At 39.3% G+C, this 27839-nt stretch overlaps 1 protein-coding gene across 2 annotated transcripts in view; it reads left to right on the forward strand.

The window, feature by feature from the left end:
* The first annotated feature begins 4988 nt into the window (after positions 1-4988).
* LOC109541610 (transducin-like enhancer protein 4) overlaps positions 4989-27839 on the forward strand; it is a 143158-nt gene continuing 120307 nt past the window's right edge. The window contains exon 1 of one of the 2 annotated variants that reach the window (XM_048661019.1): positions 4989-5637. In XM_048661019.1, the coding sequence (XP_048516976.1) occupies positions 5575-5637 (63 nt within the window). In that variant the 5' untranslated portion in view covers positions 4989-5574. The remainder of the gene's footprint in view (positions 5638-27839) is intronic. The other variant, XM_048661020.1, reaches the window with a different exon arrangement.

Raw genomic sequence — 27839 nt, forward strand, 5'->3', positions numbered from 1 at the left:
TTTTTACAATTTTACAAAAACCTTTTTCAGTGTCCAATTCGGGACACAAACGAAAATAAATTCCTTCGGTTTTTTTTCGAAAACCACCAAGGTTTTCTCCAAAACGCAAAAAAGCATTATTTTCTGATGATTTTCTTCTTTTTTGAAAATAATGAGGTGTTTTCAGTCAAAAATGTAGAAATTAATTTTGCTAGAAAATTAGCCTCATTCATCGGTTTGCAGGGAACTTTAGAAAACCCATTTCAGCTTCGATTTGGCGCAAAAACCAAATAATTTTATTCAGTTTTTTACCGAAAGTACCTAATTTGGACTATCTTGAAAAAACGAACAGAGAGCAAAAGTTTACAAAAAATCATTGGGAAAATTCGACGCCCTCATCGCTCTCAGGATTTCTAAAGTTTCTTTAAATTTTTAGGTCATTCAAGTTTCAGCAAAGTTTCTATTAAGCAATCCTTTCTACGCAAAAATCGCATTATTTTTTAATTTTACTTTTTACAGCTTCGAATTATGGACAAAACCCTAATAATTAGTTCTTGGTCTTTTTCCAAAAATATTTCCCCGAACTGAAAAATCGAAAATTTATAATCATTTATTTGAAACTCTTGGAAACTGGAGTTTCTTCACTTTTAGGTCAATATTTCCAAACAACACTGTCTCTAAATAGAAAAACCGCGTTTTTCCGAACGTTGTACTGTAAAATACTGGCAAACATAATCTTTTATGCAAAAAATAGGAGATCGATTTTACAAGAAAACTGGTCGACTTTCTTTGGACTCAGTTCTGCTGCAGAGAATTATGAATTAATTATGAAAAATTTTAGAAGTAGTTAAAAACCCCAATTGGTGCCTAGAAAAAATGTATAAAAACATCATCACCAAAACTGGCTTTACTATAGAGGAATAATAAAGCAAATGTATAAAAGTTGTAATAAAAAAAACAATTTATTGTTGAAGTGATATACTAAAAACAAATAGATATTATCGGAAATGAAAGAAGAAAGCTCATCAACGCCTGCATTAAAGGGTTTTTCGGAATATCGCGGTCAAATTTCTAATCCAAACTATTTGCAAATAAATCCGTTTCTAGTAGGAACGATTTTTTCCATTCTCCTTAAATATTTGCAGGCAACTTCCATTAAGTTAAAACCGCCTTTAGTAAGTCACCAGTTTAGTAAACAATTAATTCAATGTATTAAAAACAAACAGTAGTATTGAAGTGTCGTACATTGTTGCCAAACTTGTAATCCAATTTTTTGCAAATAAACCCGTTTGTGGCAAAAAAAAGTTTTTTAATATTTTGTCTGTACTACTGTGAATATCGACACACAACTCATCCAGTGCAAAAACGCCAATATTAAATCAACAATATTGGTTTACCAACTGATGTAAATGGACCTGAGTGTGCCACTGGCGCATTGGCTCGTTCGGCCTCCTGTCGTGCGATGGCGTGCATCGACTCAATATCGCAACGTGGAATAACGTCGACATTCCGAGCCAAACATTCTGTTCACTTATTGCCGAACACTCTGTACGATTCGCCAAAAAAATGCATGTTTGATTTAAACATTTGGCAGGGAAAGTCATGGGATGGTCCCACTGTGGTCAATCAGCGGACGCTAATTGCAAAATAATAGACAATGAGCCGAAACCGAAATAATAATGAACATTACACGAGTAACATTTTAATTGGCCCCAAAGCTGAGGTGGTGGCAATAAGCGGGACGCGGTGTAGTGGCAAACTGTGGCGCTTTGTTTTGAAATTGTGACGTTTCGATCCCCCTTTAAAACACCAGCAACAGGGGGGGAAAACAACCCCCTGGGTCTCGATCCCTGAGCCGCGACCGAAACCGCGCCACCCCCGGCGGTCAACGCGAAAACTAACCCCCCAGCAGCAGCAGCAATCCCGAAACCGCGCCACTTTGCATTTGCTTGACTCACACCCCCAAAATGATTCCGAACATGTTCACTACAAAAAACTCTAAAAAATAAAAAGGAAAAAAACTACCCTCAAAATGGCTGCCTGGCAGAAAGCATCTCATTTTAGCTGAAACAGGGGTGGAATTTGTCCTTGTTCCACCCGCGTGATTTCACTTCATCCCCTTTCACCCCTATAAATATGGCGCCCTGATTGCCAGTATACCAAGCTGGTCTGGAGTCAACGTGGACTAGTCGAGTACAATCCGTGTCGGCCAATCAAAGCGCGCCATTTGCCCGGCGCAGCCAATGACGAAGCGCAGAATGCCAAACACCGCCTGGATTAAACGAAAACGGTGCTCGGAGACGCTGCGGGCCAATCGCAAGCGCCCGCCGACCAATCACACGGCCGGATTTCAGGTTCGTTGCTAAGGAAGCGGTGACAGAACGGTCGGGTCCACGTTGACTCCGAGGTGCCACACTACATCGCTTGCAGAGTCTCGAACGCAGCGGGCAAACCAGCAAAAATAAGAGCCGACTGAAAAAATATATAAAACTCAAGATAAAATCTCCAGTGGGTCGGGTGCGGGTTAGTTTGAGCAGAACAAAAGCATTAAGCGACCTACCGAGTTATTAACAGGCGGCCGGGGTAGGAGGGCGACACCTTGTCCACATGTTTTAAGAATTTTTCGTCTAAATGCCCTTTACATGCACGATTTTCATCGCTCCTGGTACGGTTTGCCACCCCCCCCCCAACACCCAATGTCATCTTATTGCCACATCCCAGTTCACTGTCACTGTCATTTGCATACAGTGACAGCTAAGTGCTTGGGGCCCTCAAGCACTATCTCACTTGCTCCCAGGGTGGTTCAGATGGAAGTGGAGTGTGCTTTTTCTAATGTTTTTCTGAGGAATGCACTTGTTACGAGGTTCTTTCAATACATTTTTGGTATTTTTGATCTTTAAAGTACGTAAAGGTGTGAAACTAGGTATTCCTAAATAAATCTCGCAACAGAAAATCAAGAAAGAAACACTTTTCGTTTCTTCCATTTTTTCTCTGTACTTTCGTTTTCAATATACATGGTGTCAAAAATTACATTTTTGTTGTTTTTTGCACTATTGTTTTTGTCAGCTGAGTTACCTTATATCAAGTTGTTGATCCTTAGATGCCACTGTCACATACAATGACAATTAAGCCCTTGACACCTTGGGCGATTGTCTCACTTGCCCCAAAGGTGATTCAGAGGGAAATCGAATGCTCTTTTTCTAATGTTTAGGCTCAATGCAACTGTTGTCGGAAAGGTACTTGTTACGAAGCTCTATCTATTGATAGAGCTATTCGTTATTACGAAAAGGTCTGAAAAACCAATTCAGTCTTTCATACCGTTCAGTGAACCTTCATTTGGGTATTTTGTTTAGTTCTTGAAGCTGCTGGAAGCCCTTAAATGGAGAAACGCAATTTTGTACTGCAGTTGCATTTTTTTATCAGAGGCGTTACACACAGGGGCCCTCACCAACTAAATATTGCTCTAACTTTCCAATCCATTATCATGTCATTTTTGAAACCAAACAACGAACTTCCGAGTATTTCAAAGTGAAAACACTTTCTTACAACATTGGGTCAGAAAGATCGTTTTCAAGAAAAATGGGTTTGCGTCAACCAAGACCCGGATTCCATGGATTTTTACGCTCGGTAGGTGGTTGTGAACGTGTGTTCCGGAGGGTGAGACTTTAAGTGAAGAAAAGAATTAGATGACACCTTTAAATTAATGGGCGAGGTCGTTTTCGACATCTGTTCTGAATGCAATTCTATAGGTATCCTGAATAAAGTGGCTTACCAAATGCACTCCAATATTAAACCCATTTGATCTATTTGGAAACGGCATTTTACTGATGGGAAGACCGAGAGTAGTGACACTTAGAAATAATTTTATTATGGTTTAACCTCTAGGTGCAAGAGCCTCATAAATCCTTTGATCAAGTTGTCCTCCAGTTAAAATGACTTCTTTCTGAACCAAATCTGAAGGTGTCAGATCCGGTGATGGTGGTAACTTTACAGGCCCATATGATCCTGTATATATAATTTAATAGTTGAAGTTATCTTTTTAGATTACAATACCTATACAAGGTGTTCCAATTTTTAAAAATTGTTTTGGCCCGATCTTTTTGCCTGTGCCCGTATCCTAATTGCATACAACATTTTATGTATCTTGATACTTTTATTAAGTATTTGCCCTCGCATCTATTAAGCGAGCAAAAAAGTCCAGATTTTGTTTTTACCATTTTAAGCTTGATGTGATAAAAGCACATAACACCTATGGTAGACCCTATAAAAGTGTCAAAAATGGGACACCCTGTACACTTGTACATCTAATTTGGAATATCCATTCGCAAGCAAATCAAAGCCTTTCAATAGTATATTTTCCATCATGAGTTTTAAATCATAGTGCCAACTTTGGGTAGTATTTAGGTAAAAAAAAATTATACCAATCTTGAAATTGATAAATGATTTCGATAAAAAGATATACAAAAAACAGGATTAAGTTGCCTACCAGTAGCCATTTTGAAAAATTTGGCAGGGGGTTGGATTGCGCAACGTAGCAAAGTAAACTGTAATTTGCGATCTGTCAATAGGTGGCAGTCTGTCTCAATCAATGGGTGACGTTTAAAAATGTTCCCAAACTTGTGCAAGAAAGTGCTCGATTTTAATGTTTTTTTGCCCGAAATTTGCGTGGAGAGTTATGAATTGTTGGTACCTGAAACCCCATTTAGCAGCAGATAGCACCGGATTATCAAATTTCCCAGCATAAATGGACGCGGTTTGAAAAGCGTGTAAGTGTTTCACGATCCAAGATTTTGTTAGTTTGGATGTCCTCATACACGAATTGTAGAATCAAACAAAGCGAATATGGATTTTAGATGGAATAGAGGTTGTGGGCAGAGCGGGTGCTAAACAAACAATCAGCAAAGTGGCCGGCGGAGCATTTAATTGTGCGGCCATGTGAGGTATTTATAGAATGTGTGAGGTATGAAAATACGGTCGGGGCCCACTTAAAATCCTAATAAATACCCCATCCAAGCCCGGCCCGTTCGCACGGCCGCCGCAGCCGCGTAGTAAACTCAGTAATTAGGCGTCCTATATCGCGAGCGTAATCAATTTGTCCGCGTTGATAAACCCCCCGGTTTTTTCCTCAGAGTGTACGCTCGCCGTCGGTATTTTCAGGGGGTTGTAGGCTTTTTGTAAAGAGTGTGGGGTGTGTTAGCGGTTTAAGGCGCCCCGGCAACGTGTCAGACAGAGACGCCGTGCAGAAGTGGGGGAGCGGTGCGGAGAACCCAGTTCACTCAGTCGGCTGTGAAACGTCTCGATGACGGTAGGTAAAGCAAATATAGCGCCGTGTTGAACGAAAGGAAACATCCGCATTTCTTCATTGATCAACACCCTGTGTCTTCATCCCGATTTGCCCTGGATTCATCGACCCCTTTTTGGATAATATGCGGTGCTTTTGTGTGGTTCAGTGGATCGATTAGTGTCCAGTGTTAGTGTTTGCAGTGGATTACCAGGATTACGCCAGCGAGGACTTTTTGGATTACAGTGCACATTTTAGGAGGCAGAGAACATTTCGGACTGTCGGTTATACGAGCTATGAGTTGCTGACGGAACATGTACCCAAGTGCAGGAATGAACGCTGCGGCGGCAGCTGCTGTGGCGGCTGCCCGACATCCGGTAAGCCGAAAACACTGTCTTTTGTTCATTTTCTGCATGAATTTCGGCTGCAATCAAGCGAACCAAACTGGGGTTTCCGTTCGTTTCGGTTCCACATTTCAACAGCCCTCAAGGTCCAGCCGTGACTTCAAGTCCCCACATCCCCTAACATCCCCCACACACGCATTCCTCCAGAAACACATTTCCCTGAAAATCGCCCGCAAAAAAGCACGAGGAAAGCCCATTCTCCCAACGCTGCCCAATAGTTTGCCGTCGGAAGCCGAAGGCACATTAGCGCCTGGAAGCCTTACTTCCTTTACCAGTACCCTAATCTAAACAAACATAATCACTGAACTGATCCTGTGCCGTTTTTGCAAATTAGTTAAGCGAACTTTGATGCCTGTCTGCACGCGGTTCTTAGTCATGCTCTCAATAAGGGCAACTGGATTCCAACGACCCAAACCTTTGGAAGTTTTTCCTTTTTAAATACCCACTTCAGTTGAGTGCCGTATTCATCCTGAAGACCCTCGTTTCCCTGTTTTTCCTCTTGCGACCTCACTTAGTGGTTTGCCGTCGGATGACCCACTGGGCTCAGCTTTCCCAGATTTTGCAAAATTTCCAACCATAACCCACACCTACTTGCCCAACTCAACTTTCAGCAGAAAATTTCCAAAATTTTCCCAAAATCCGCATGTAAACGATTTTCTCAACAACTGCCAATTGTACTCAATGGTTTGCCGTCGGATGTGTAACGAACTCGCTTTTGCGGAAATCGATGCTACGCGTTTCGCTTTTACATTCAGTCAGTTGCAATGGCTGGAACGCATGAGAAAATGAGCCATTATACGTACATAACTGAAAATGTTTGACAAACTTTTCATTTCCCATTTGCCCATGTTTCAAGTTCTTTCCTGGTTTAGTTTAGTTTCTCAGCCCTCCGCGGGTCGCCCAGTATAATTTTACAATTCCATTAAATTATTGTCATCCACTCAACGAATGTGCCAAATTCGGTGAAATTACCTCAAACGGTTTCTGAGATAAAACCGAAGACCCAGTGTTTCCTTGAACTTGTGCCACCCTATATATTGATAGCTGCTCCTGTACAACCTCAAATTGCTCAAACAGAAAACTGCCGTTTTGCCTAACAAACACATTGGTGTCTTCATTTTTGAACTGACCGCCCAAGTGTGACGCGAACAAGCCAAGTGCGAAAAAAGCATCAGAAAGCGTACCTACTTTGGATTTTATGGAACTTTTCCATTTTTTTAAATCAAATTGTTTCAAATCCTCCCAGTAGACCGGATTTTTGCTTAAAAACGTGTTAATGACTAGATTTTGAAAACAATCCAATCGCGAAAGAAGGATTTTATATGCGAACTGTCGATTTTGTGAAACTTTAATGTTTTCTGCAATCAAGGTGTTTCAAAACTTTTTCAGTAAACGCAGTTTTTGAAAAGTCTCTCAGTAAGCGGGATTTTTGCTTGAGAAACATATTAGTGACATGATTGTGAAGGCAATCCAAGTGCGAACTTTTGAGTTAATGGAACTGTTAGATCTTTTCCTAAAATCAGGCTGTTTTGGAAGTCTTGTCGTAAATGGAAGTTTTGCTTATCAAATATATTAATGACGCGCGAAATGAAGAATCCAAGGGCAAACTTGCGATTTGATGATTATTTTTGCGGTGTAAATTGCCAATTTTTTTAATTTTTTGCATCATCTTGCATTTTCGAGGTGGAGAGATCTAGAAATCAAAAATCTTAATTTTGAATATAATCCAATTGCAAAAAGAACAATCCAAACGTTAAGGAAACAATCCAAATGTGAATTTTAGTTTTTTCTACGAAATTAAGCAAAAGCTAAAAGTAATGAGGTCGCTTAGAAATTAAAAAACTGAGTCAATTTTGGAGATAATCCAAGCGCGAAAGCGAGTAATTAAGCCAATCCAATCGCGTACCTGTGCTCAGCCGCTGTTGATTTGAGTTCGTTTACATGGACGAAAGTCACAGGGCATCAATTCAGAGTTCTTTTTTCAGCCGCATGTTTTTCTTGAATCTTACGTATTTCTTTGTCCACCTGGGCTGGTACTTAGAGGATTCTTGAGAAGGTGCACCTTTTCGTATAAATTCTTCAAAGTCGTCTTTGCGTATTGTAAATGTAAATAAACAACCGTAAATTGGACGTTGTTGTTCTTGTTTTTGCATCTGGTTAGTCTGATTGAATTGGAAACTAGTTGAGTCATTAAAAGGCTCCAGCTGAGATTATGGATATTTGTCAAGCGTAGTCATATAAAAGCGACAAGCGATTACTTGAAAATTCGCTCGTAAATTCCGCGGTCGCTGCATATGAGAAGTTTCGTGTAGTTTGTCGCTGTCATAATTAAGTGGATCCGTGTCTAGCGTGTAAGCCGGTCGAAACATGTTGATTGCAAATTTATTCGGCTCAGAGCTGCCGAGAAAGGTTAGCAGCGGTGACAGTTTTAGCATCCTAATGTGCAAGGCGAACGAAGCGAGGTCGATGACTTTGCTATTAATTGCGGTAGAAACCGCGTTAACTACCAATTAGTGAACGCGTTTACACCGACAGACGACAAGCGTCCTGGAAAGACGCTTTAAATCCCACACCTCCAACTTCAAAGCTTGATAATAATCGTTGCCAAATGTTTTCGATTATTGTCAAATTTGCTATTCGCCTTTCCATTGGATTTTTCGTAAACATTGACGCCCCTGATCGAGCTTTCGTCAGCATTAAGTGTCTTATGTGCGTGAGACTTTCGCTAAAACAGTTTCCTGAATAAACTGAGAAACTCGATCATCACTGTGATTTTCTTTGTCAAAATTAACGGAATAAAGTAAACACAAGAGGCGACATCAATTGACCATGTTCCATACGTGCACAGCAATGGCGGTATCACCCGCATGTCTCAATCGCTTTAAGCCTAAATGCATCCGTCACCGTGGCCTTTTCTAGCATTAGTTTTTATTTTAAGAGAAATTGTGCCAAATGTGAGTGTTCTTTAGAGCCAACATAGCGTTTTTATACAGAGTGAGTCGATTTCAGGTGGCAGGCACAATTGCACTTGGTTCGGACGCTGAAACGTGTTCATATTTTCGATCCATTATTTCCAAAGGTTCCACGAATTAGCATCTTGGGCGATTTTAGTGAAATTTGGCATTATTTCAGCGCCAAGTGTCTGTTTATAGGGTGCTCGAATTTGAAGTTTCTGTCTGCAATAGATGGAAAGTTATGAATTTTGGAGGAATCGCGTGCAATTAGGCGGCAGTGTTCATTTTCGGACCATTACGCACAATGTTGCCAAAAGTCACGGTCTTGTGCGATTTTAGTGAAATTTTCGTGAGTTTCAGTTTCTAGTGTCTTCTATGGGGTGTCGTAATTTCAATTTGCTACCTGCATAATTCTCAAGGTTGTTAAAAATCCGAAATTGACATGGTTTAAATGTAACATTGATTGTGTTTAGTCCCAGGTGCTTTCTACAGGGTGGCCTAACTTCAAGCCGCTACCTGCTCTGGATTGGAAGTTGCGAATTTTTGAAGCAGGGCGCCCACCTTCAAATTGGGCGGAAATGTTTATTTTGGATCCATCATACGAAGTTGCCAAAATCAGAATTTTGTCCGATTGTATTCAAAATTTCCGGGTTTCGAGTCACAAGTGTCTTTGCTAGAATGTGCAAATTTCAAATTGCTACTTATCTCGATAGGAAGTTTAGATTTTTTTAAAAGGGCGTGTACCTAATTAATGCGGAAATGTTCATTTTCATTCCATCATTGACAAATCTGGCACAATTTGAGTGAAATTTTCAGGACTTTCAGACCTAAGTGTCTGTTGGAGGTCGTGCAAATTTCAAGTTGCTACCTGCGCTGGAACGGAAGTTTCGATTTTTTAAACGAGGACATGCACTTGGGCGAAAATGTGTTCATATTCATCTAGAAGAAATCTTCAGTTTACGAAGATCGTGGTTGCGCAAAAGATATGTTTGATGCGAAAAAAAATTAAAATGGTGATCTTTAAAACTGTTGTATATTCAGTCTTCAGGGTGTCATCAAAGCACAGATACAATAATGCTCGTGAATGCACCGCAAAAAACCGAAGGTTGAAAACCGGTTTGCCGGTTGTGCAAAAGCCTATTGCACACATTTTACATTTTACAAAGATGCTTATTTAATTTTATGCACGGAACTAATGTTTAGTTTCACGATTACCGTTTTAATTAACTTCGCGCTTCCTGCCTATTTATCGCAGACAAATATCAATTTTCTAAGGAGCCGAAGACAAAATCGAGTTCGTGCTTATTTCCTGATGGTCTTTCGGCAACTTTGCTTACATCCAGAAAATATTTGATAACTTTTTAATTAACGCTGTTTTCCTTCACTCGCAACTCTGAAATTCTGTTTTGTCTGTACAATGACTTGGAAGAGAAACACTGTTAGAAAAGAAATATGCAATTTGACACTGAAAAATATTTTCCACGACGGGCAAAAAGCCGACCGCGAATTCTTTTGAGTCATTAGACATAATTATAAAGCACGCCACGCAATGTAAATATTTAATTGCATCTAAAAGCAGCAATTTATCAATTCCTGGTCTTTTCAGTAGGTTTGTGCAAACAATCAACTTTCCCCTGAATAGAAATCTTCACTAAAAGCCGAACAACAGTGCAACGCCAAGTGCCAATTTCACCGCAGCAGCAGCAGAAGAAAAAAAATTGCTGAACAATGTTCGTGGATGTTTGCAATGTGCTTTGTTTCCACCGAAAATGTCGAAACCGTCCATTGTAGCTACACAAATGCGTCTTGACAACGCTTAAAACGGGTGATTTCTAAAATTTAAGTGCGAACTAAACGCATATTCCGAGTAATTGTGTGGAATTAGTGTCGGCTGTATAGTTAGTGCATAAATTAGCCGGGGATTCGTGTTCTACGCTTTGATGCTCCGGCATATAAAATTGCGCCATTATATAAACACGGCTGAACATGTTCGTTAAGCTAATTAAACACGCTGTTGCAGGCACTCACACCGATTTGCCGGGTTCTTGGGGAAAAAAATCGATGCCGTTTCCACTATGTAGGTTAAATGCGCACAGTGAAACGACCAGTTATTCGACAAATAAAAACAATCATTAGATTGCAATTAGTTTACCAGTCAGATTATTAATGTTTGCATCATTTGATGACGTTCTTTGTTGAAAAAGTCCAGTTAATATGGAGATTTGTCCATTTACTGCTATCTATTTATGTGCTCAAGAATTGAAGATATCGGACCAACTGGACGTCCACCTTTAAAAATTCGCAACTTCTAATCCAGGGCAGGTACCAACTGGAAATTCGCCCCACCTATAGACGATACTTAGGACTGAACGCCCCCAGAAGTTCACTCAAATAGGCATACATCTGATTTTGTTCAGCCTTTTGAATGACATGAAATGAACGTTTCCGCCCAATTGCACACCTTTTTTCAAAAATTCGTAGCTGCCTATCCTGAGCAGGAAGCAACTTGAAATTCGCACACCCTATAGAAGACAATTGTGGCTGAAAAATTCCGGAAATTCTCACAAACTGTGGGGATTGCTCATTCAAAATTATCATTTTCTATCGCCTTGTGAAGGATGTACCGAATTTGAACTTTTCCGCCAAACTGCACGCCCGCCTTTAAAAAATTGTAATTTCTACTTTAGTGCAGGTACCAACATGAAATGTGCACATCCTACAGAAAACACCTGTGACTGCAAGCACGAAAACTTTCACTCAAATCGGCCCAAAATTCTGATTTTTGACAACGTTGTGAATGTTGGATCGAAAATGAAGATGCAATTTGATCTCAATTGTTTAGATTCTCCGAAAATTTTCCAGTTTTTCAAACAAAACAGCGAAGTGGGTTGACTTTCCCCGATTTTTGGAAGGAGAGTGGAAATCGAAATGTTTGTACACGTTTTAAGGAGTACATTTTTTTGGGAAGCTAACATTGAACACTGTGGGTAATGGATTGAATGATTTGCAAGGAACTTTTTGAAAAAAATATGATTTTTTTTTTAAATAAAATTGCAATTGAACTACTTTTGACAAAGAGACTTTCCGAAACTTTTACAGAACGAATCCTTCAATTTTTTAAGTTGAGTTTCCAACTACATTTGGAAAAGAATATCGGGTATTCGAAAGTCGTGCAAATTTCACTTTTGTGGTTATGTTCCTAGATTTTGTGGGAAATTTTATCGCATGGAAGAATTTCTTACAAATTAAAATCTTACGCAATTTGTGTGAAATTTTGCAGATTTTTTAATGTCAAGTGTTTTCTATAGGGTGCGCAAATTTGAAGTGACTACCTGGTAGGGGTTGAAAGTTACGAATGTTTTAAAGAAAGCGTGCAGTTGGGCACAAATGTTTATTTTTGGGCCATCATTTACAAAGTTGCCAAAAATCAGTATTTGCCATGATTTGCGTGTGATTTTGAGGATTTTTAGATCCAAACGTCTTCACTACGGTGCTCGAATTTCAAGTTGCTACCTGCTAGGGGTTGAAAGTTACAAATTTTTAAAAGAGAGCGTGCAGTTGGCGGAAATGTTAATTTTTCAATTTCAGCCCATTCTTCAGAATGTTTCCAAAAATCAGTATCTTGCGCGATTTTAGTGAAATATTCGGGGGTTTTAGCGGCAAGTATCTTACATAGGGTGGGCGAATATCAGATTGCTACCTTCTAGATATTGGAAGTTACGATTTTTTTAAGAAGAGCGTGCAGTTGGCGAAAAATGTTAATTTTCGGTCCATTCTTCAGACTGGTGCCAAAAATCAGGATCTTGCGCTCCTTGAGTGATATTTTCAGGGTGTTCAGCTCCAAGTGTCTTCTAGAGGGTGTGCGAATTGCAAGTTGCTGCCTGCCGTGGATTAGTTACGAATTTTTAAACAAGGGTGTGCGGTTGGTCGCAAGTGTTGGTTGGTATTTTTCAACTATCACTCGCAAGGTTTCCAACAATCAGTGGTTTTGGGATTTGCGTTTAATTGTGAAGGTTTTCTATAGAGTGTACGAATTTTAGATTGCTGCCTGTTCTGAATTGCAGGGTAAGAATTTTTATATGAGGTGCTGGGCTCCGTTTGGTCCTTTCTTCACAATGTTGTCAATCTTCAGGACCTAGGGCGATTTGTGTCAAATTCTCAGGGCTTTCAGTCCCATGTGTTTTTCCATCGGATGAGCCAATTTCAAGTTGCTACCTGTTAGGGATTGGAAGTTACGAGTTTCTAAAGGACGGCGCGCATTTGGGCATAAATGCGTGACACAAGGGCAGGCTTTTTTCCGCATGACCCGCTTGCTTTACAATGTATGCGAAAAATTGGAGAAAAAAACCTCGTACGAGTTGGAAACAATGGAAATTCTAACAACAATAGAAATTCAGCAGGAGTTAATCAAATTCACTAATTCTGCCTTTTTATACAAAATTACTCAGCAGTTATTGAAGATCGCAAAATAGCACTTTCTTAATTGAAAACGCACAGTCATTATCCATAAAAGTGTTAGCGAATTCTTTAAAAACGCACACGAGAAAGTGCGATGTAATAAGCAACTTTACTTCGAAACTTTGCGGCATTTGCAAGTCGCAATTATACAGAACTGGAGCGAGTGTGAGTGAGACACAGGCATGAAGATAAAGTGGGCTGTATCTGTCGAACCGCATTTTTCAAGCCTCTTGGACAAAAACCAACGAAAGAATGAAGCGTATTTTTAAGAAACGCAGTACATTTTAAATGTAAAAAAAATTATAAAATTGATTTCGGTAAAAATTTAAGCTTTGTAATGGCAACATTAATTTTACGAAGAATACACAGGGTGTCACCATTTCTTATACAGTATAACTGCGTTACTTGGGTCAAAAGAGTTCGGCTTGTGTGATCATTGTTTGAATCAGTCAGATTATGAGTTCAATAAGTCGAGTGTTAGAGGGAAACACACCCCTGAGGATGCAGGTCCCACGTGCTGGCGAAACGTGTGGAAGAAATGTTGCACAGCAATGTGTTTTCCGCCTCCACTATTACGTGTAAGTTAATAGAACCGAAAATTACCTGCCCTCACGAATGCATTCCATGCCGGTTTACTCGTTCGCGTACCATCGACATGAGAACCAATTTACACTTGAAACCCGCCCATTGGCCGGTACTGGCTGTCATTATAAAATACGCCGGTTGAAAAAATGTCCGAAATCAATTACCTTTTTGCCAACGCGTTTAAAATATTTAAAATAGTGTTTAACACTGGGATCTACCTGCATTCGTATGTCGAGGTCGGCCGCCAAAGGAGCTGCCACGGTAATAAATATCTTCCATGGTAACCATAATTTCCCAGAAAGATACCCGGTGGCTGCATATAATGGGCCTTTTTTGCTCGTTCGGGGAACAGATCGTAGCCTTGGTCGTTTTCGTTTTGTGCCTGTTTGGTTTGTGGCCGCGCGCGTTTTTTTTGCCCATTTCTGGTCGTTTCTTCACTTGCTTAAACTGGGGCAAAAGGAACCCTTTCGCCGACTCGTTAATTAGGGACTTTCTTGTTGGCATCGACGCACTTTGCAAGTAACTGAGGTGCGTCTTGTTCAAAGGCCCCGTTGTTCACCCTCAATTTATTCCGACTCATTTTCCAGCGAAAATACGATTTTGGCAAGTTAATTCGGCCCATCTGTTTACAGCGCCCCATAAAAAGGGCATAACATTTTAGTACCTGCTGCGAGTAGGGTGCCGTCCCCTTATCGTTCCGTCCCTGTCAGCTGCTATTTATGAAAGAGCCTTCTCGGACTAATTCGTTCCACCCCTCCTGATTTCGACTTTTAATTTATTTTAGGGACGGCAAAGTGTTTTATTTTCCAAAGTCGAAGAATAGACGAGCCGGGAGGGTGTTCTTGAACAATTGCTGTTTTTTCCCCCTCATGTTGAGCGCCATGGCCGGTTCCGCATCAAATAGTCTAGTCAGATATTGTGTGGTAGCAGAAGGCAAATGGAACCGAAGATGGTTCAAATCCAAAGGGTTTAATGGCGTTTTAGCGGTTGCTTGTGGCAACCCAGCAGGTTTTGCCCACAAGTTCTTTGATGATCACCTCGCACTTTCACCCATTTATCTTGACTTCCAAAGGTTTTATCAACATCGTAATATTGGGCGAAAGCATTGACTGCAGGTTCCTATATAGGGTGACATAGTTTCACTCGAAGTGGGGGTTTATCGAGTTGGAGAATTCACATTTTCGCTTAGTTCGGTTGTGGCTTCTAGAGGGCGCCAGCATTAGAACCCTTAATCCGCTTGAAGCTACTAACTTTTTAGCAGTTTAAAATTTATCTCTTCCTTTGCTGGCGTTCTTTTCCCTGACGTTTTCTGCACAAAAAATACTTTCAGTGAAGCTCTTGAAACGTTCAGACTCGACCGACTAGTTCGATTTTCAAATGCGAGCTATCGGTAGATGTATTTTTGGCAGAAATTGCTGAATTTAAAAAATAATGATATGGAAAAAATAAATAAATCACGGGAGGAGTGGCCGTGGTTGAGGGCTGCCGTCACGGTTTGGAAAGCCATGTAAACGATATCTTTGCACAGAAAAATAAGTATCAAATTAGTCACGGAGCTGTGAAGCGTGGAAATACACCTCGCTTCACACCACGGCTGCTACCGATTGCTATTCGCCCGATAAAAATAATGGCGCAACCCTCTTTATCGGCTGAGAGAAAGCCCAGGCACATCTGTTCGTTTGTGTTTGCGTGTTTTTTTCTTTTGCGATTGCCGCCAGGCACAAGACAAAGGCAGATTCGCCAAATTCCTTGGGAAAACAGGTGCATTTAAAGGGCAAATTGGTGAAAAACGCGATCATTTAGCTGATGAAATCAGTCCCGAAGAACTCAAGGTGTCAAAGTTCAGTTTCCAACTGAGATCAAAGCAATGAGAAAAATTCCGTCACATTTTATCGCAGAACTAACTTCCCAATTTTATTTCATAACCTCACTTTGCAACATCAGTTTTATTATTAGTTTTATGCAAATTGACGGTTGATGACCCGTTAGAGTGGAGGACAACGGCGTCTTTTTGAGCCCAAATCCGGTGATTCAAACAATAAAAACTTATGTTGTGAAGCGAGGTTACGAAGAGAAGTTGGGCAATTCTTCGATAAATTGACAGTTGAATAAGGGCTAAGTTGAAAGAAACATTTTGTTTTTAAGACCGAAAGGTGCAGATTGTAACAGTAATGCGTGTAAGCATCGAAAACTGATGTTGTGAAGCGATGTTATGAAGGGAAGTTGAGGAATTCTTTGATAAATTTGACAGTTAAATAAGGGCTACAATGAAAGGAACATTTTATTTTTGGCTAGAGTTAGGGCCGATTGATTATCTCGTAGTTCTTCGGGCACAACAAACTGCACTAGTGGTAAGCGAAAAAGGGGGTTGACCCCGAGAATTAAAAACACTCAGTAAATTTTCGCTTAAAAATTCAGCAGATCTAATCATACATATCATACTAATCATAATATACAGGAAACGCATCTTGAAAATTTCCAGCAAAAATCTGACAATTGAAGAATTCATCGAAGGAAAAAGTAGCCAAATAACATTTTTTCGTGTTTTCAACAGCGGATATCTCATAAACGGTCAGTCTGAGAAGTTCAGATCAAGACCGCGTTTTGCGCCAAATCGATTGCAGAACAAACCAAATCAACCCACATCTCGCTATAGCGGGTGGCTCAAACGTTAGAACCATTTGAACGCAAACGTGTCAAGAAAAATGCACTTTCTTCTTAAAACGGCGATATCTCAAAAACGGTTAGTCAGAGAGGTTTCGGCTAAGTAAACATTTTTTGCTCCAAATTGATAGAGGAACAAGCGAATCCAAGCCAAAGTTCTCTATGCCTAGTGGGTCAAGAATTAGGGCCGGTTGATTATGTCGTAGCTGAAGACAGAGACAGAGAGTACAAATACTACAATTATGTGTGTAAACATTGAAAACTGATGATGTGAATTGAGATATAAAGAAATAACGAGTAATTTTTTTGACAAACTGGCAGTTAAAAATGGGCTAAAATAAAAGACAAATTTTGTCTTGAAAATCAAACGGTCGAGATTTATACAACAATGCGTGCAAAGAATGAAAACGGATGTAAACTTTGAGGTTTTAGGCAAAATTGACCAATTCCTTAACAAATTGAGTTGAAGTTGGGCCAATATGAAGGAAACATATTCTTTCTAAGACTAAACCGTGCATATTAAAACGCTAATGCTTCTAAAATAATGAAAAGATATGTTCTGAGGTGGGGTTATGATACGAGTTTGCCAATTTAGTTAAAGAAGGGATGGTATGAAGAGAAACATTCTTTTATGAAGTCCAAAAGTTGCAGATTCAATCATTAATGCTTACAAACGATGAAAACTGATGTTGTGAACCAAGGTGAACTGAACCAAGGTGAAGCGAATTTGAGCAATTCTTTAACAAAATGGTAGTTGAAGAATCTTGCTAAAATGCCGGAATAATTTTCTGAAAGACCGAGCGATGCAGATTGAAGCAATAGGTGCTAATGCTTGCAAACTATGAAAACTGCTCTTGTGACATGAGATTAGGAACCGAATTTGAGCAATTTTCGACAAATTGATGGTTGGAGAAGGACTGAAATACAAGAAATATAAAAAAAACAAAAATAACAAAAAATAGTGTTTGCAAACTATGAAAACTGATGTTGTGAAATGAGTTGATCGGGCGACTTTGAGCCTGTTTTTGACAAATTGACAGCTAAAGAACTGCCACAATGGAGGAATCACCGTCTTTTAGAGACCATACGGTGCAAATTCAAGAAATCAGTGTTGAACAATGGAAACTGATGTTGTGAAATGAGGTTATGAAGCAAATTTGAAAAACTTTTTGATAAATTGATCGCTGAAGAAGAGCTAAAATGCAGGAAACCTTTTTTGGAAGACCGAAATTGAGAGTTGAATAGGGAACAACCATGTTTTCCTTTCTAGTTCAAACAATAATGCTTGCAAACGATGAAAACTGATGTTGTGAAGTGAGGTGACGTACCGCAATTGAGCAGATTTGTGAGAAATTGTGGTGTTTTGTAGTTAAATAAAATGCGTCTAATGAGTGTTCTGGCGTTATCCTGTTAAGTAGATCAGGTTTTAGAAAATCCGTCGTTTTAAAAATATTTCGTGAATTAATTACATCATTTCTTCAGGCGATTCCAGTTTATTTGAGTTTGAACTGAATTCAACTTCCAATCGTCGTACACGATGTGTATATTGTCGCAAGTAACAGGCAACGATTTTCCTATCGCAAATCCAGAACAGTTTATCTAACATAAGCATAAACATAACGGCGCGTCCAAATATTTGGACAGGAAACGAGCAGAGCAAACACAAAACAATTTTTTCCAATTTGCGCTCGAAAATTATTTGGAGAATAGGTCAATGTGGAGTTGTTTATACGTCCGGGCTATAAGTTTCACCTCGGGACGATGCCGTGAAAATAGAAATAAAACTGGAATCGTTTGTTTATGCTGCGATGTTTAATGATGTATAATAAAATATTTGCCTGCCTGCAAAGCAAACACTTAAATAAGCAGTATATTATCAACACAAATCCAAGATTGGAAAAATACACACCGGTTCAGATGGATAAGACCGGAATGTTTGAATGTGCTTGAATTGGAAAAATTCCCCCCCGTATCAATAGAGAGAAGGAAGCCATTACTCAATTCTGTAAGAAGCTGTTGGTCTTGCAAATGATGAGGATCAATAACTAGCAGAGGCATTGACGAACTTTTAACATATTTTTTCAGGGTTCAAAGTGCAACAAATTTTTTTCCTCGTGGGCGTAGTTAATTAGCCGAAAAAGCCACCACGTTCATCTGATTTATGACCATAGACCATCGCGTAGCTGAACGTAATAGGCCGGGAGCTGCGGCAAACTACCTACATCTAATCCATAAGAAAATTTTCTGTAGTTGTTTGTGAATGAGCTCTTGGTCTATAGCAGTGAAATGAGATGCTACTAATATCGTCACGCATGATCGCGAGCGAGATAGAAAAGCAGAAAGAACTTGTATATGGTAGTTTAACCGGCGGTCGGAATGATTAACTCGGAGCTTAGCAATGCCGCTACCCACTAATCGTCGAAACATGGCGAACAGCGTAATCTACTTAGCTGCCGGATTACGCCTATCAGACGGGGCCGATTCAAACTACGTCATAATGAGCCCATTCGTTTTTCTGTCGGACGTTTACTTAAAAATTCATTTCCAATTATCTTCATCACGTTGGCCTGATGAGGTCCACTCATCTAGCAGAACGGGAATCAATCAGTAGTTGATTGACTGAGTTGATTTTAGTTCATTTTTTTGGAAATTGTTAATTTTTGTATCATCTTTTGTATTTTTTTCCGATATTTTCATTTGTGTGTTCGATTTTCATTTGTTTTTCCTCCGTACTTTTTCGATCTGCTCTTAGTCCTCATCAAATTGTTTCCGAGAGTTTCTACCCGATCGTATTCAAATTATCACCGATAACACTAGATTAGTAATAACCAGGATTAAATACAAATGCCGGGCGAACCAATTCAATGCGATGCTATTGCATAAAGAATTCGGGAATATTGCCGATTCAGATTTTGTGGTGTGTTTTTCCCAAAGGGGCGAATCGAGCTGGGAAATTCAAATTATTTGGCAAATTATTATTGCTGGATGAATTGCTTCGAATGAGAAACACGCACAAGATTCTCTAGTGGATGTCGATCTGGTTTGGCTTCAAAAAAGCACTTTTAAAGCTGCCAATTTTATATTGTACTGCCACATGAACAGGTAAAATGTCGGCCTTGCAGCCCTGATTGATTTGGGAAACCATCAGCTCAATTGGCAAACCAACGGGGGATTGTGCAAAAACATTGCAAAACAAAATGCTCTAGTGGATGCTGAAGTTGTGCATGGCAGTGGTTTGGTCGCAAGAAAATACTCTCAAACTGCGGCAGCTCAAAAGGAGCTGAAAATTCAGCCCAACTGTTTTTATGGACATGAAACCCCATTAATCCTGTTGGAAATCAATTGCGCTTTTTCCTCCATCTTCCAACAGCCAAACATTGTATTGAATACATACAAAAAACTAAAAAATGCCCTAAATATATTGTGCAAAAGAGAACCTCTTCCATCAAAAACTTATCCCAGGAAGGGCCTCAGCAAGCAGACACAAGTCAAATTTTTGGTCACGAATCTAAACGTTATAAGCATAAGTTTTGGCCATAAAGTTGGAAACCCATAAATCCGGTGGGTAATAAATGGCTCATTTTCGTCGCACCTCCCAACTACCCAAAATTGCACTTAATACACACAAACTTAAGATTGTCGGAAATAATACCAAAAACGGCCTTTAAAAGTAGGCCGAAATGCCAAAATGACCGCAATTCTCACCGCGATATCTGAACCCTCGTCTACGGTAAATTCCGGTAGCTTCAGGAAATATTATAAACGTTTCTTCAAATTAGAGCCTTTCAGATTATGAGAATGCGTGCCCCAATTGCAGGCGAAACGTCTGGTAGAAGTGTAGACAGGTTTAGCGTTCCAAAATATAACCTATAGACTTGGTAAGAAATTGTTTCTAAAGCATAGTGTTGTATAAATCCGTTGAGTTTCATCTCACGCACTGAAAGAAACAAAAAATGCACTTGAAGTGAGCTTGTCGTCCCAAACTATTCTAAGGACATACTTCTATCGAAACTATTTATAAATCTGTTGAGGTTTATTTCATGCTCTGAAACAAACGGAAATTGCACGTCAAGTATTTTGGACTTTTTGCCCATAATCTGCAGACTTTGGTCGAGACTGTTTTTAAAGCAGAGTGTCGTATAAATCTGTTGAGGTTTATGTCATGCACTAAAGGAAACAGAAAATGTCCTTAAGTGAGCTTTGCATCTTAAACTATACTCGTTAAGTATATACTTTTATTGAAACTATTTATAAAGCTGAGTGTTGTATACATCTGTTTGATGTTCATTTTATGCTCTCAAACGAACTGGAATCGCACCTCGAGTATTTTGGACTTTTTGCCCCTAAATCTACAGACTTTGTTAGAAACTGTTTATAAAGAAGAACGTTGTATAAATCTGTTGAGCTTCATCTCATGCACTGAATGAGACAGAATGAATGCATCTCAAGTACGCTTTTCATCCCAAAATATACCCTACTCTAAGTACATACTTCGATCGAAGCTGAGTGTTGTATAAATCTGTTTAGGTTCATTCCATGCTCTGAAGGAAACTTTTATAAAGTCTACTATTTGTTGATTTCAATCAGGTGCTCGAAGCAATGGAAGAATTTTTACATAAAACTATTCTGTTGACAGGCTGCAGATATTTTAAAGTATGACTGTGCTTCAATAGCGACCCTACGGACATTGAAATCGGTTGCTCAGATCTGCAATTTCCGAAATTACATTTTATTCATTGCTTTATAGAGTCCGATTCTTCTACTACTAGCTATTGGCTTCAGCTTGCGCAACTTCTTTGTCAAAATGTTTTCAAATTTTGCTATCCGTTGTGACTTAGTTTCTGTAAAAGATTTCATCAACTGTTCACACACTAAAACTTGCACAAATTATGGGCGTGCCCTACAGATTTACCAGACGCTATTGAATGTAGTTGAGTGCTGTGAACAATATCCTTCTTGCAAATCGTTTGATTTTGAATATTCGGCTCAACAGGATTTGACGAAAATGGCAGAGTACGTTTATGTAAGACTGTTTTATTTTAGAGAATTTTGACATTGTTTAGCTCTTATCAACATGATTTTATTTAGTCTTTAGAATCTAAATCAACATTATTTATATATTGCTCTAATCTCGATCGAGCTCATGAGGATCCTCTTTTAAAAAGAAGTTAAATCAAGTTGAATTCTGACGTGGAAAAATCGTTTAAACTCATACAACTCCGGCAATAGACATGTGCCGTTCACTAATTTATAGCGAAGTTGCAAATTATGGGGTAGAAAACGTCTCCCTCCGACTGGACAGTACAGAAGTCGTGATGAGTCCGACCTTGAAAGTCCATTTCCAAGCACCAAATAATTAATAGGATTTGGAAGCGACTCAATTTTTAATGAATGTGACTTGTAATTACAATTAGATGATGATAACCACCACTGTTCCTGCTGTCATTATCCGTTGCCCCAGTCCTACCATTAAATCGAACTGGTGTCTTCCTATATCGGGATAGAGGAGCTACTAACTTATTGATAGAGCTACGTGGCTCTATACATTTATTAGGAAAAGTTGGTCGGCTTTTTTTCTGCCACAATTCTGGGGGTCTCAGCTTCGTCGGCAAGAGAAAGTCGATACCGTCACACCAATCTCATTAAAGACATCTGGTTGCCGTCATCAAAAGAGAGAATGAGGTTTTTGTGGCATTTGCGGTCCGTAATTTATGCAATCCCATCGAGGCCGTTGTTGTTTTCGTGCCGTAGACCCTGTTCTAGTCGCGGTACATATTTATTACACGACTTGTATCAATATTTCCTAATTGCTTGCAATTAATTGCTGAGTAATTGGTTGACAAACAGTGTTAACTCGATTTTAGCAAGGAATGGTCTTAATGTGTTGTGGTGTCGATCAGATAGATACTAATTTGATTAGCGGCAATTACATAACGGCTGTTAAACATGACGTGTATGTTCCTGTTTTTTGCTTGTTTTAATTAAACTGCAAACAACTGTTTGACTGTATTTTAAAATTTCTGCCATAATTGGTTTGTGCTTTTCATTTTCCTGCGTTCTTTGTGGAGTTCAAGGTTACTGTTTGTCTATGTTGGACATTTTGATCTGAAGAAAATCTGGATGTGAGGTTCAGCTGCAAGGATGCTGTGGAGGTCGACTTGCGTAAAAGTCCCTTTTTTCTCAATTTTCGCTCCTAACTTTTTGAATGTTAAGAAGTTTTCAAACCGTCAAAAGCGACGAGATTGTTTTTGGAAAGTTCTGTCTTAACGGCCTTACATCTAATTAGATATCTTCAATAGTTTTTGGGCTAAGCGCGTTTGAAGTTCGAAAAAAGCTTCAATTTTTCACATTTTTGTTTCTAGATTTTTAGAAGTTAGACATTTTTGGTGCAATCCCAATAGTAAAATGCAGGTTTCGCAGTGCTCTATCTGAAAGGTCATTACGACTGATGAGAGATTTTGAACCTGTCCTCAGTTAAGATTCTCTAAACATTAAGAATTTGTCAAATGTTCACATTTCTGCTCCTAACTTTTTGAAGGTTAAGAAGTTTTCAAACCGCGAAAAGTGACGAAATTGTTTTTGCAAAGTTCTGTCTTAAAGGTCCTTACGTCTAATTGGATACCTACAATGGTTTTTGAGCTTAGCGCATTTGAAGTTCGAAAAAAGCTTCAATTATTCACATTTTTGTTTCTAGCTTTTTAGAAGTTAGACATTTTTATTGCAATCCCAATAGTAAAATGCAGGTTTCGCAATGCACTATCTGAAAGGTCATTACTAGGGATCATAAATTTTTATCCGTTTCTGAGTTAAGATCCTTAAAACATTGAGGATCTTTAAAATTTCTCACATTTTTGCTTCTAGCTTTTTGGAGGTTAAGAATTTTTTGATGCAATCCAGATGGTAAAATGCAAGTTTCGAGAAGCTTCGTCTAAACTATCATTACTACTGATGAGAAATTTTTTGAGGCTTCTAAGGCAAGACAAGTTCCTTATACAGTGAAAAGCTTTCAAATTTCCCAAAACGTGATAAGCGAAATATTTTTGGAAAGTTCTACGTGAACGGTCATTTTATCTATGTGGATATATTTAATTGTTTTTGAGACAAGCTCGTTTAAAATTCGAAAATTCTTAAATTTTCACATTTTTGCTTTTTAGAGGTTGGAAATTTTGGGTTTGTTGAAGAAAGCTAAACATAGTTTTTGATCTGCTCTATCTTAAAGATTCTTACGATCGATCCGATATTTTCACCCGTTTCTGAGATACAGTCACATTTTTGCTTCTAACCTTTTACAGGTTAAGATATCCTGCTATAATAATAAATTGCTTTTGGAAATTTCGGTCTGAAGGGTCATTGGATCTGAGCAGATTTTTGAGTCGTTCTTGGCTCCTTTAAACCTCGAGGATTTTAAAAAATTTCCTACTTTTGCTTCCAATATTTTAAAGGTTAGGAATTCTAGTTAAAGATAAGGGAGGAAATCCAGGTTCTTTTTGTAAAGTTGCAAGGTTTTTGTTCTTTTTAAGTTACTAGGCCTAATGAAATATTTCCAGCCGTTGTTGAGTTAAGCTTTTTTAGACTTCTAAGATCATTTCAATGTTGATATTTTTGCTTCTAACCTTATACAGGTTAGGAAGCTCTGATAGGCCTCAAGTAGGGAATACAGATTTTGAGATGCTCCATCGAAAAGGTGCTTAGCGCTCGTCAGATATTTTCTTTCCATTGTTGCTGATATATGAGCTGTTAAAATTTGAGAATTCCTTAAATGTGCACTCAGTGTGAAAAAAAATCATTCAGACTCCGAAGCAGTTATTCAACTGCTTGAATTTTTTTTTATTTTTTTCTCATTCTCTATGCAGAGAATAAAGGGGGCGCATTTCCGGATAGTGAGCTAAAAATTTTTTTTTTGGAAAAAATGACATTGGAATCATAATAATTTCGCTCCTTAAGGAGCCCGAAAATTCACATTTTCGTGGCTGCAAGCGTTGGCAGATCGAACTGCAGGAAAGATTTTAGAAGTGCAAGATGGATTCCATGTCAAACCTTCTCCAGAGTTGTAAGGGCTTCAAATTCCCGAAAGTTATTAAGAGGCCGTCTGCTGAAGTCCATGTGAGGGTATAATCGCATGAATCGACACTCGAAAATATGAGCCGAAAAGGGGTCAAACTTCTGACTTCATCTTCTATATCCAAAGCCCTTTTAGGCCCTTAATGATAAAACCAAGGCTCGGTGCTCTACGATCCGATTACAAACTAGTGGACGGTCGGGCAAAGCGGTCCGTGCGGCTGCGGTTCGGTGGTGAGCGGTTTGCGGCCACCCTTAACCGCCGCCCTCGGTCAAACAGGGCGGGGGTCTAAATGACCCTTGCGCCCCCATCTTTCCCCAACCCGACAGCTTTCTCTGTTTAATGTTGTAACGCGCCAGGGTTAGTTTGCTCTTAATAAGGAAGTTTCGGCTTTGCCCTTTCAGCATTACGCCAACATTTCAGGCGAATTAGACGGAGTTAGTTGGACGGTGTCTTGGCACGAATTAACAGTGGACATCGATCCGGATTTTTAACTGGTAATCGAGATCGTTAAAATATAATGAAGGCTTATTGTGGACGATTCGGTGAGAATTCGGTATCGGCCAATTAAATCAGTTCCTCTTCAAGATATTGGGCCGATATGAAGAGGAATTCAATGGGCTTTTAACGGGCTACCGAGAGGTAAATCAATTCTATTAAACGATTCGATCTTATCTTGGTTTATAGACTCGGTGGAGGGAATCGGCAGGATTTTTTATTTTTCCCATCTGATTCAGTTTGACGCCGGCTTTAAGGCCCAATTAATGAAACTAAAGCAGGGAAAGACTAGCGCGACATTTGCTATCGGCGATAAGGGTGGATGGCTCCCTAGGGGAGATCAGTTCATAATCGTTCAAGGCGGACTCATGTTTTCGAAAGTCTTTTCTTGGTCATTAAGATAAACCTCGCGTCTCGAAAAAGGTTTTTACATTTTTTATTCATTCCGTTTATTTGGATAGTGGTCTTGAAAAAATCAACTTTTGGTATTGCAGTGGTAATTTTTCTCGTTTGAATCGATTAGCAAAATCTATGGCATGCTTTGAAGCTAAAAGTTCGCAGTCGACTTCAGCAAATTCAGTTACTGCGCCGGCCGCTGGGTTGGCGCACCAAGCCATTTGCGCAGCACTGCGCCAACTCTTAAAAATTCACTAGTTACCCAGACCTCGACTGTAGGGACTGTATAGAAAATGGCGTTGACGCGTTGCACTGTATTATGTCGGAATTATTGCGCCATCACCTGAAAATCCACTGTGTTACCCATGCCGAGTTGTAGAGCCATAAATCATTGGGCGCAGTTGGTAGGATTTGCTACCCATGTTAATGAAGTCACTATTTCCAATTGCCCCTACCATTAGACATTCAAATTTCGAACGGCGTTATCAGCATGACCGGAAGAAAGTGTTTTATAGGTTTTGCAATAAAGTTTAAAGCGCAATTGACCTCCACTGATTTTCTCTGTTGTTCCACCAGTTTATCGTTAAAGTTCGTTCTCGAATTGCACTATGTCAGCTTTGTCTGGGTTCTTTCGTTCGTTTGAGCCCTTCACAGGCCATTAAATGCTGGCGACTGCGCCAATTTCGAAACGAACATGAATATAACCGTGGATAGAATGTGCGGTAGCCATTAATTCAGCTCAAATATAGTGCGCATTCGTTCTAGTACGGATGCGTGATGTAATAAGCGAGTAACAGCAATAATTACACAACATTCATTGTCAAAGATAAGCATCATCATGTCGAGGATGCCGTATTAGTATCCGAGAACTGACCGAATATACATAATTGGATGCGCGTGATTGGATCTCTGCCTCCAAGGCTTTATTCGCATTTCAAGTGTGTGATGATACGATATTAGGGCGCACTCATTGAGCCCGTATGGGAAACTGAGGAAAATGCGACAACAGTAAATAATCGGAGAAAATGGGCGAAGAAGCGATTATTGGCGTATCTAGAATTCAATCAAGCATGGATTGGACCTCTTGGAGTTTGCGGTCGGCGTTTCGGTTACCTGCGCAAATAAAAAGCCGCGTTTTCGGGAACCGATTTAATGTAATTATTTCCGAACCGTGTAATGCCGTTCCGAGGCCTGATTTCTGTAGATCAGCGTGTCGTGAAATCAATTTGCTCGTGACAGATTTCCACAATATCTTTTGTTGTTTATTCGGTTTTTACTCATGCGGCAACCTTCCTTGCAATCACGATTTACATGCTCATAACCTTCAGCGATTTGCCAATTAATGCTATTGTTAGTGCATTGCTTTTATTTTCTTTTTCCAAGTATTTCCAGTCGTATGGAAAATCGGTTTCAGTCTCATTTAATCAGTCACAGACTTGCACTAAGCAGTCACTAATAACTTCTACAAATTGACAGTGGCGAACTTCGATAGTTCACCATCTTCACGATAACACTGTTATTTAAGCAAACTGGAATCGGCGTTGAAAACGCCATTTGTTTGCTTAGGTCCTTTTCTTGCTTTTTCCCTAGTTTGCATTTTCCGTTACAGTTTCTGCTTTTGATTTTTGGGTTAATCTGGAGGTTAATTCTCCTTCGGCTTGCTTGCTACTCCGAGTTGCTTTCGAATGCTTTTTTTTTGTTGATTTGTTTGAGTTTGGGCCGATAGAAATTATTGATAAGTACGTGGAGTTCAGTCTTGATCACTTTTTTTAATAACACTTTTCGACAGTGTCGCCATATAAATTTACTCGAGCAAAATTCATACCGTTTACCAAACTTGGATGAGCCTGAAAAAATCAAGTTTTCCACGCTAATACGTTGTTGCCTTTATAGGATTTAAAGTCTTAAATCTCTCTTTCGTTTTCTTTTTCTCTTAAAACTGGTTCCAAGTTAGGAAAAGATACAGTTTAAAGAAAAATATGTAATTTAAAAAATTGAAAACAGTAATACATAAAGAAAAGGAAACCAAACAATTAAAGGGGCACAAAGAAGTTCATAAATTTTGTTGTGCAGAATCATGGGTTGATTGTCCAATCCAAGTCATGCTTTTACCGTGCCCAGAACCCCTATTCAAACTATTCAAACGGCGAAATTGGACATATTTATACAGGGTTGCTCATTAGTGCGCCAAAGTGCGATATCTCAGTAAATATGAACTTTACAAGAAAATACGTCCTACGAAAGTTTTTCATGTTTAAAAGGTCCACATTTTAAAATTACTTTCCAATATACGGGGTGTATCATAAACGTGTGGTAGTTACCAACTTTGGTTTTTTAAATGGAACCGCCCCTTTTTTCATTCATTTTCAAATTTGTCGTCAAAATTTAAGTTAAGTTTGTGTCAAACGTTTTACCTGAAAAATTTACGATTTCCGAGTTATTCGTAAAAATGTGAAAGTTTTGACAGCTACTGGGTTCCACAGAAATCGATGCTGTACACTACCCGCTGCGAATTTTGGAAAACAGTTTTCAGCGATTCTAATAGAACATCATGATCTACG

This window comes from Dendroctonus ponderosae, unplaced genomic scaffold, assembly GCF_020466585.1.
Source record: "Dendroctonus ponderosae isolate FM_Combo_2020 unplaced genomic scaffold, Dpon_F_20191213v2 Dpon_F_20191213_1, whole genome shotgun sequence".
Classification (NCBI taxonomy): Eukaryota; Metazoa; Arthropoda; class Insecta; order Coleoptera; family Curculionidae; genus Dendroctonus; species Dendroctonus ponderosae.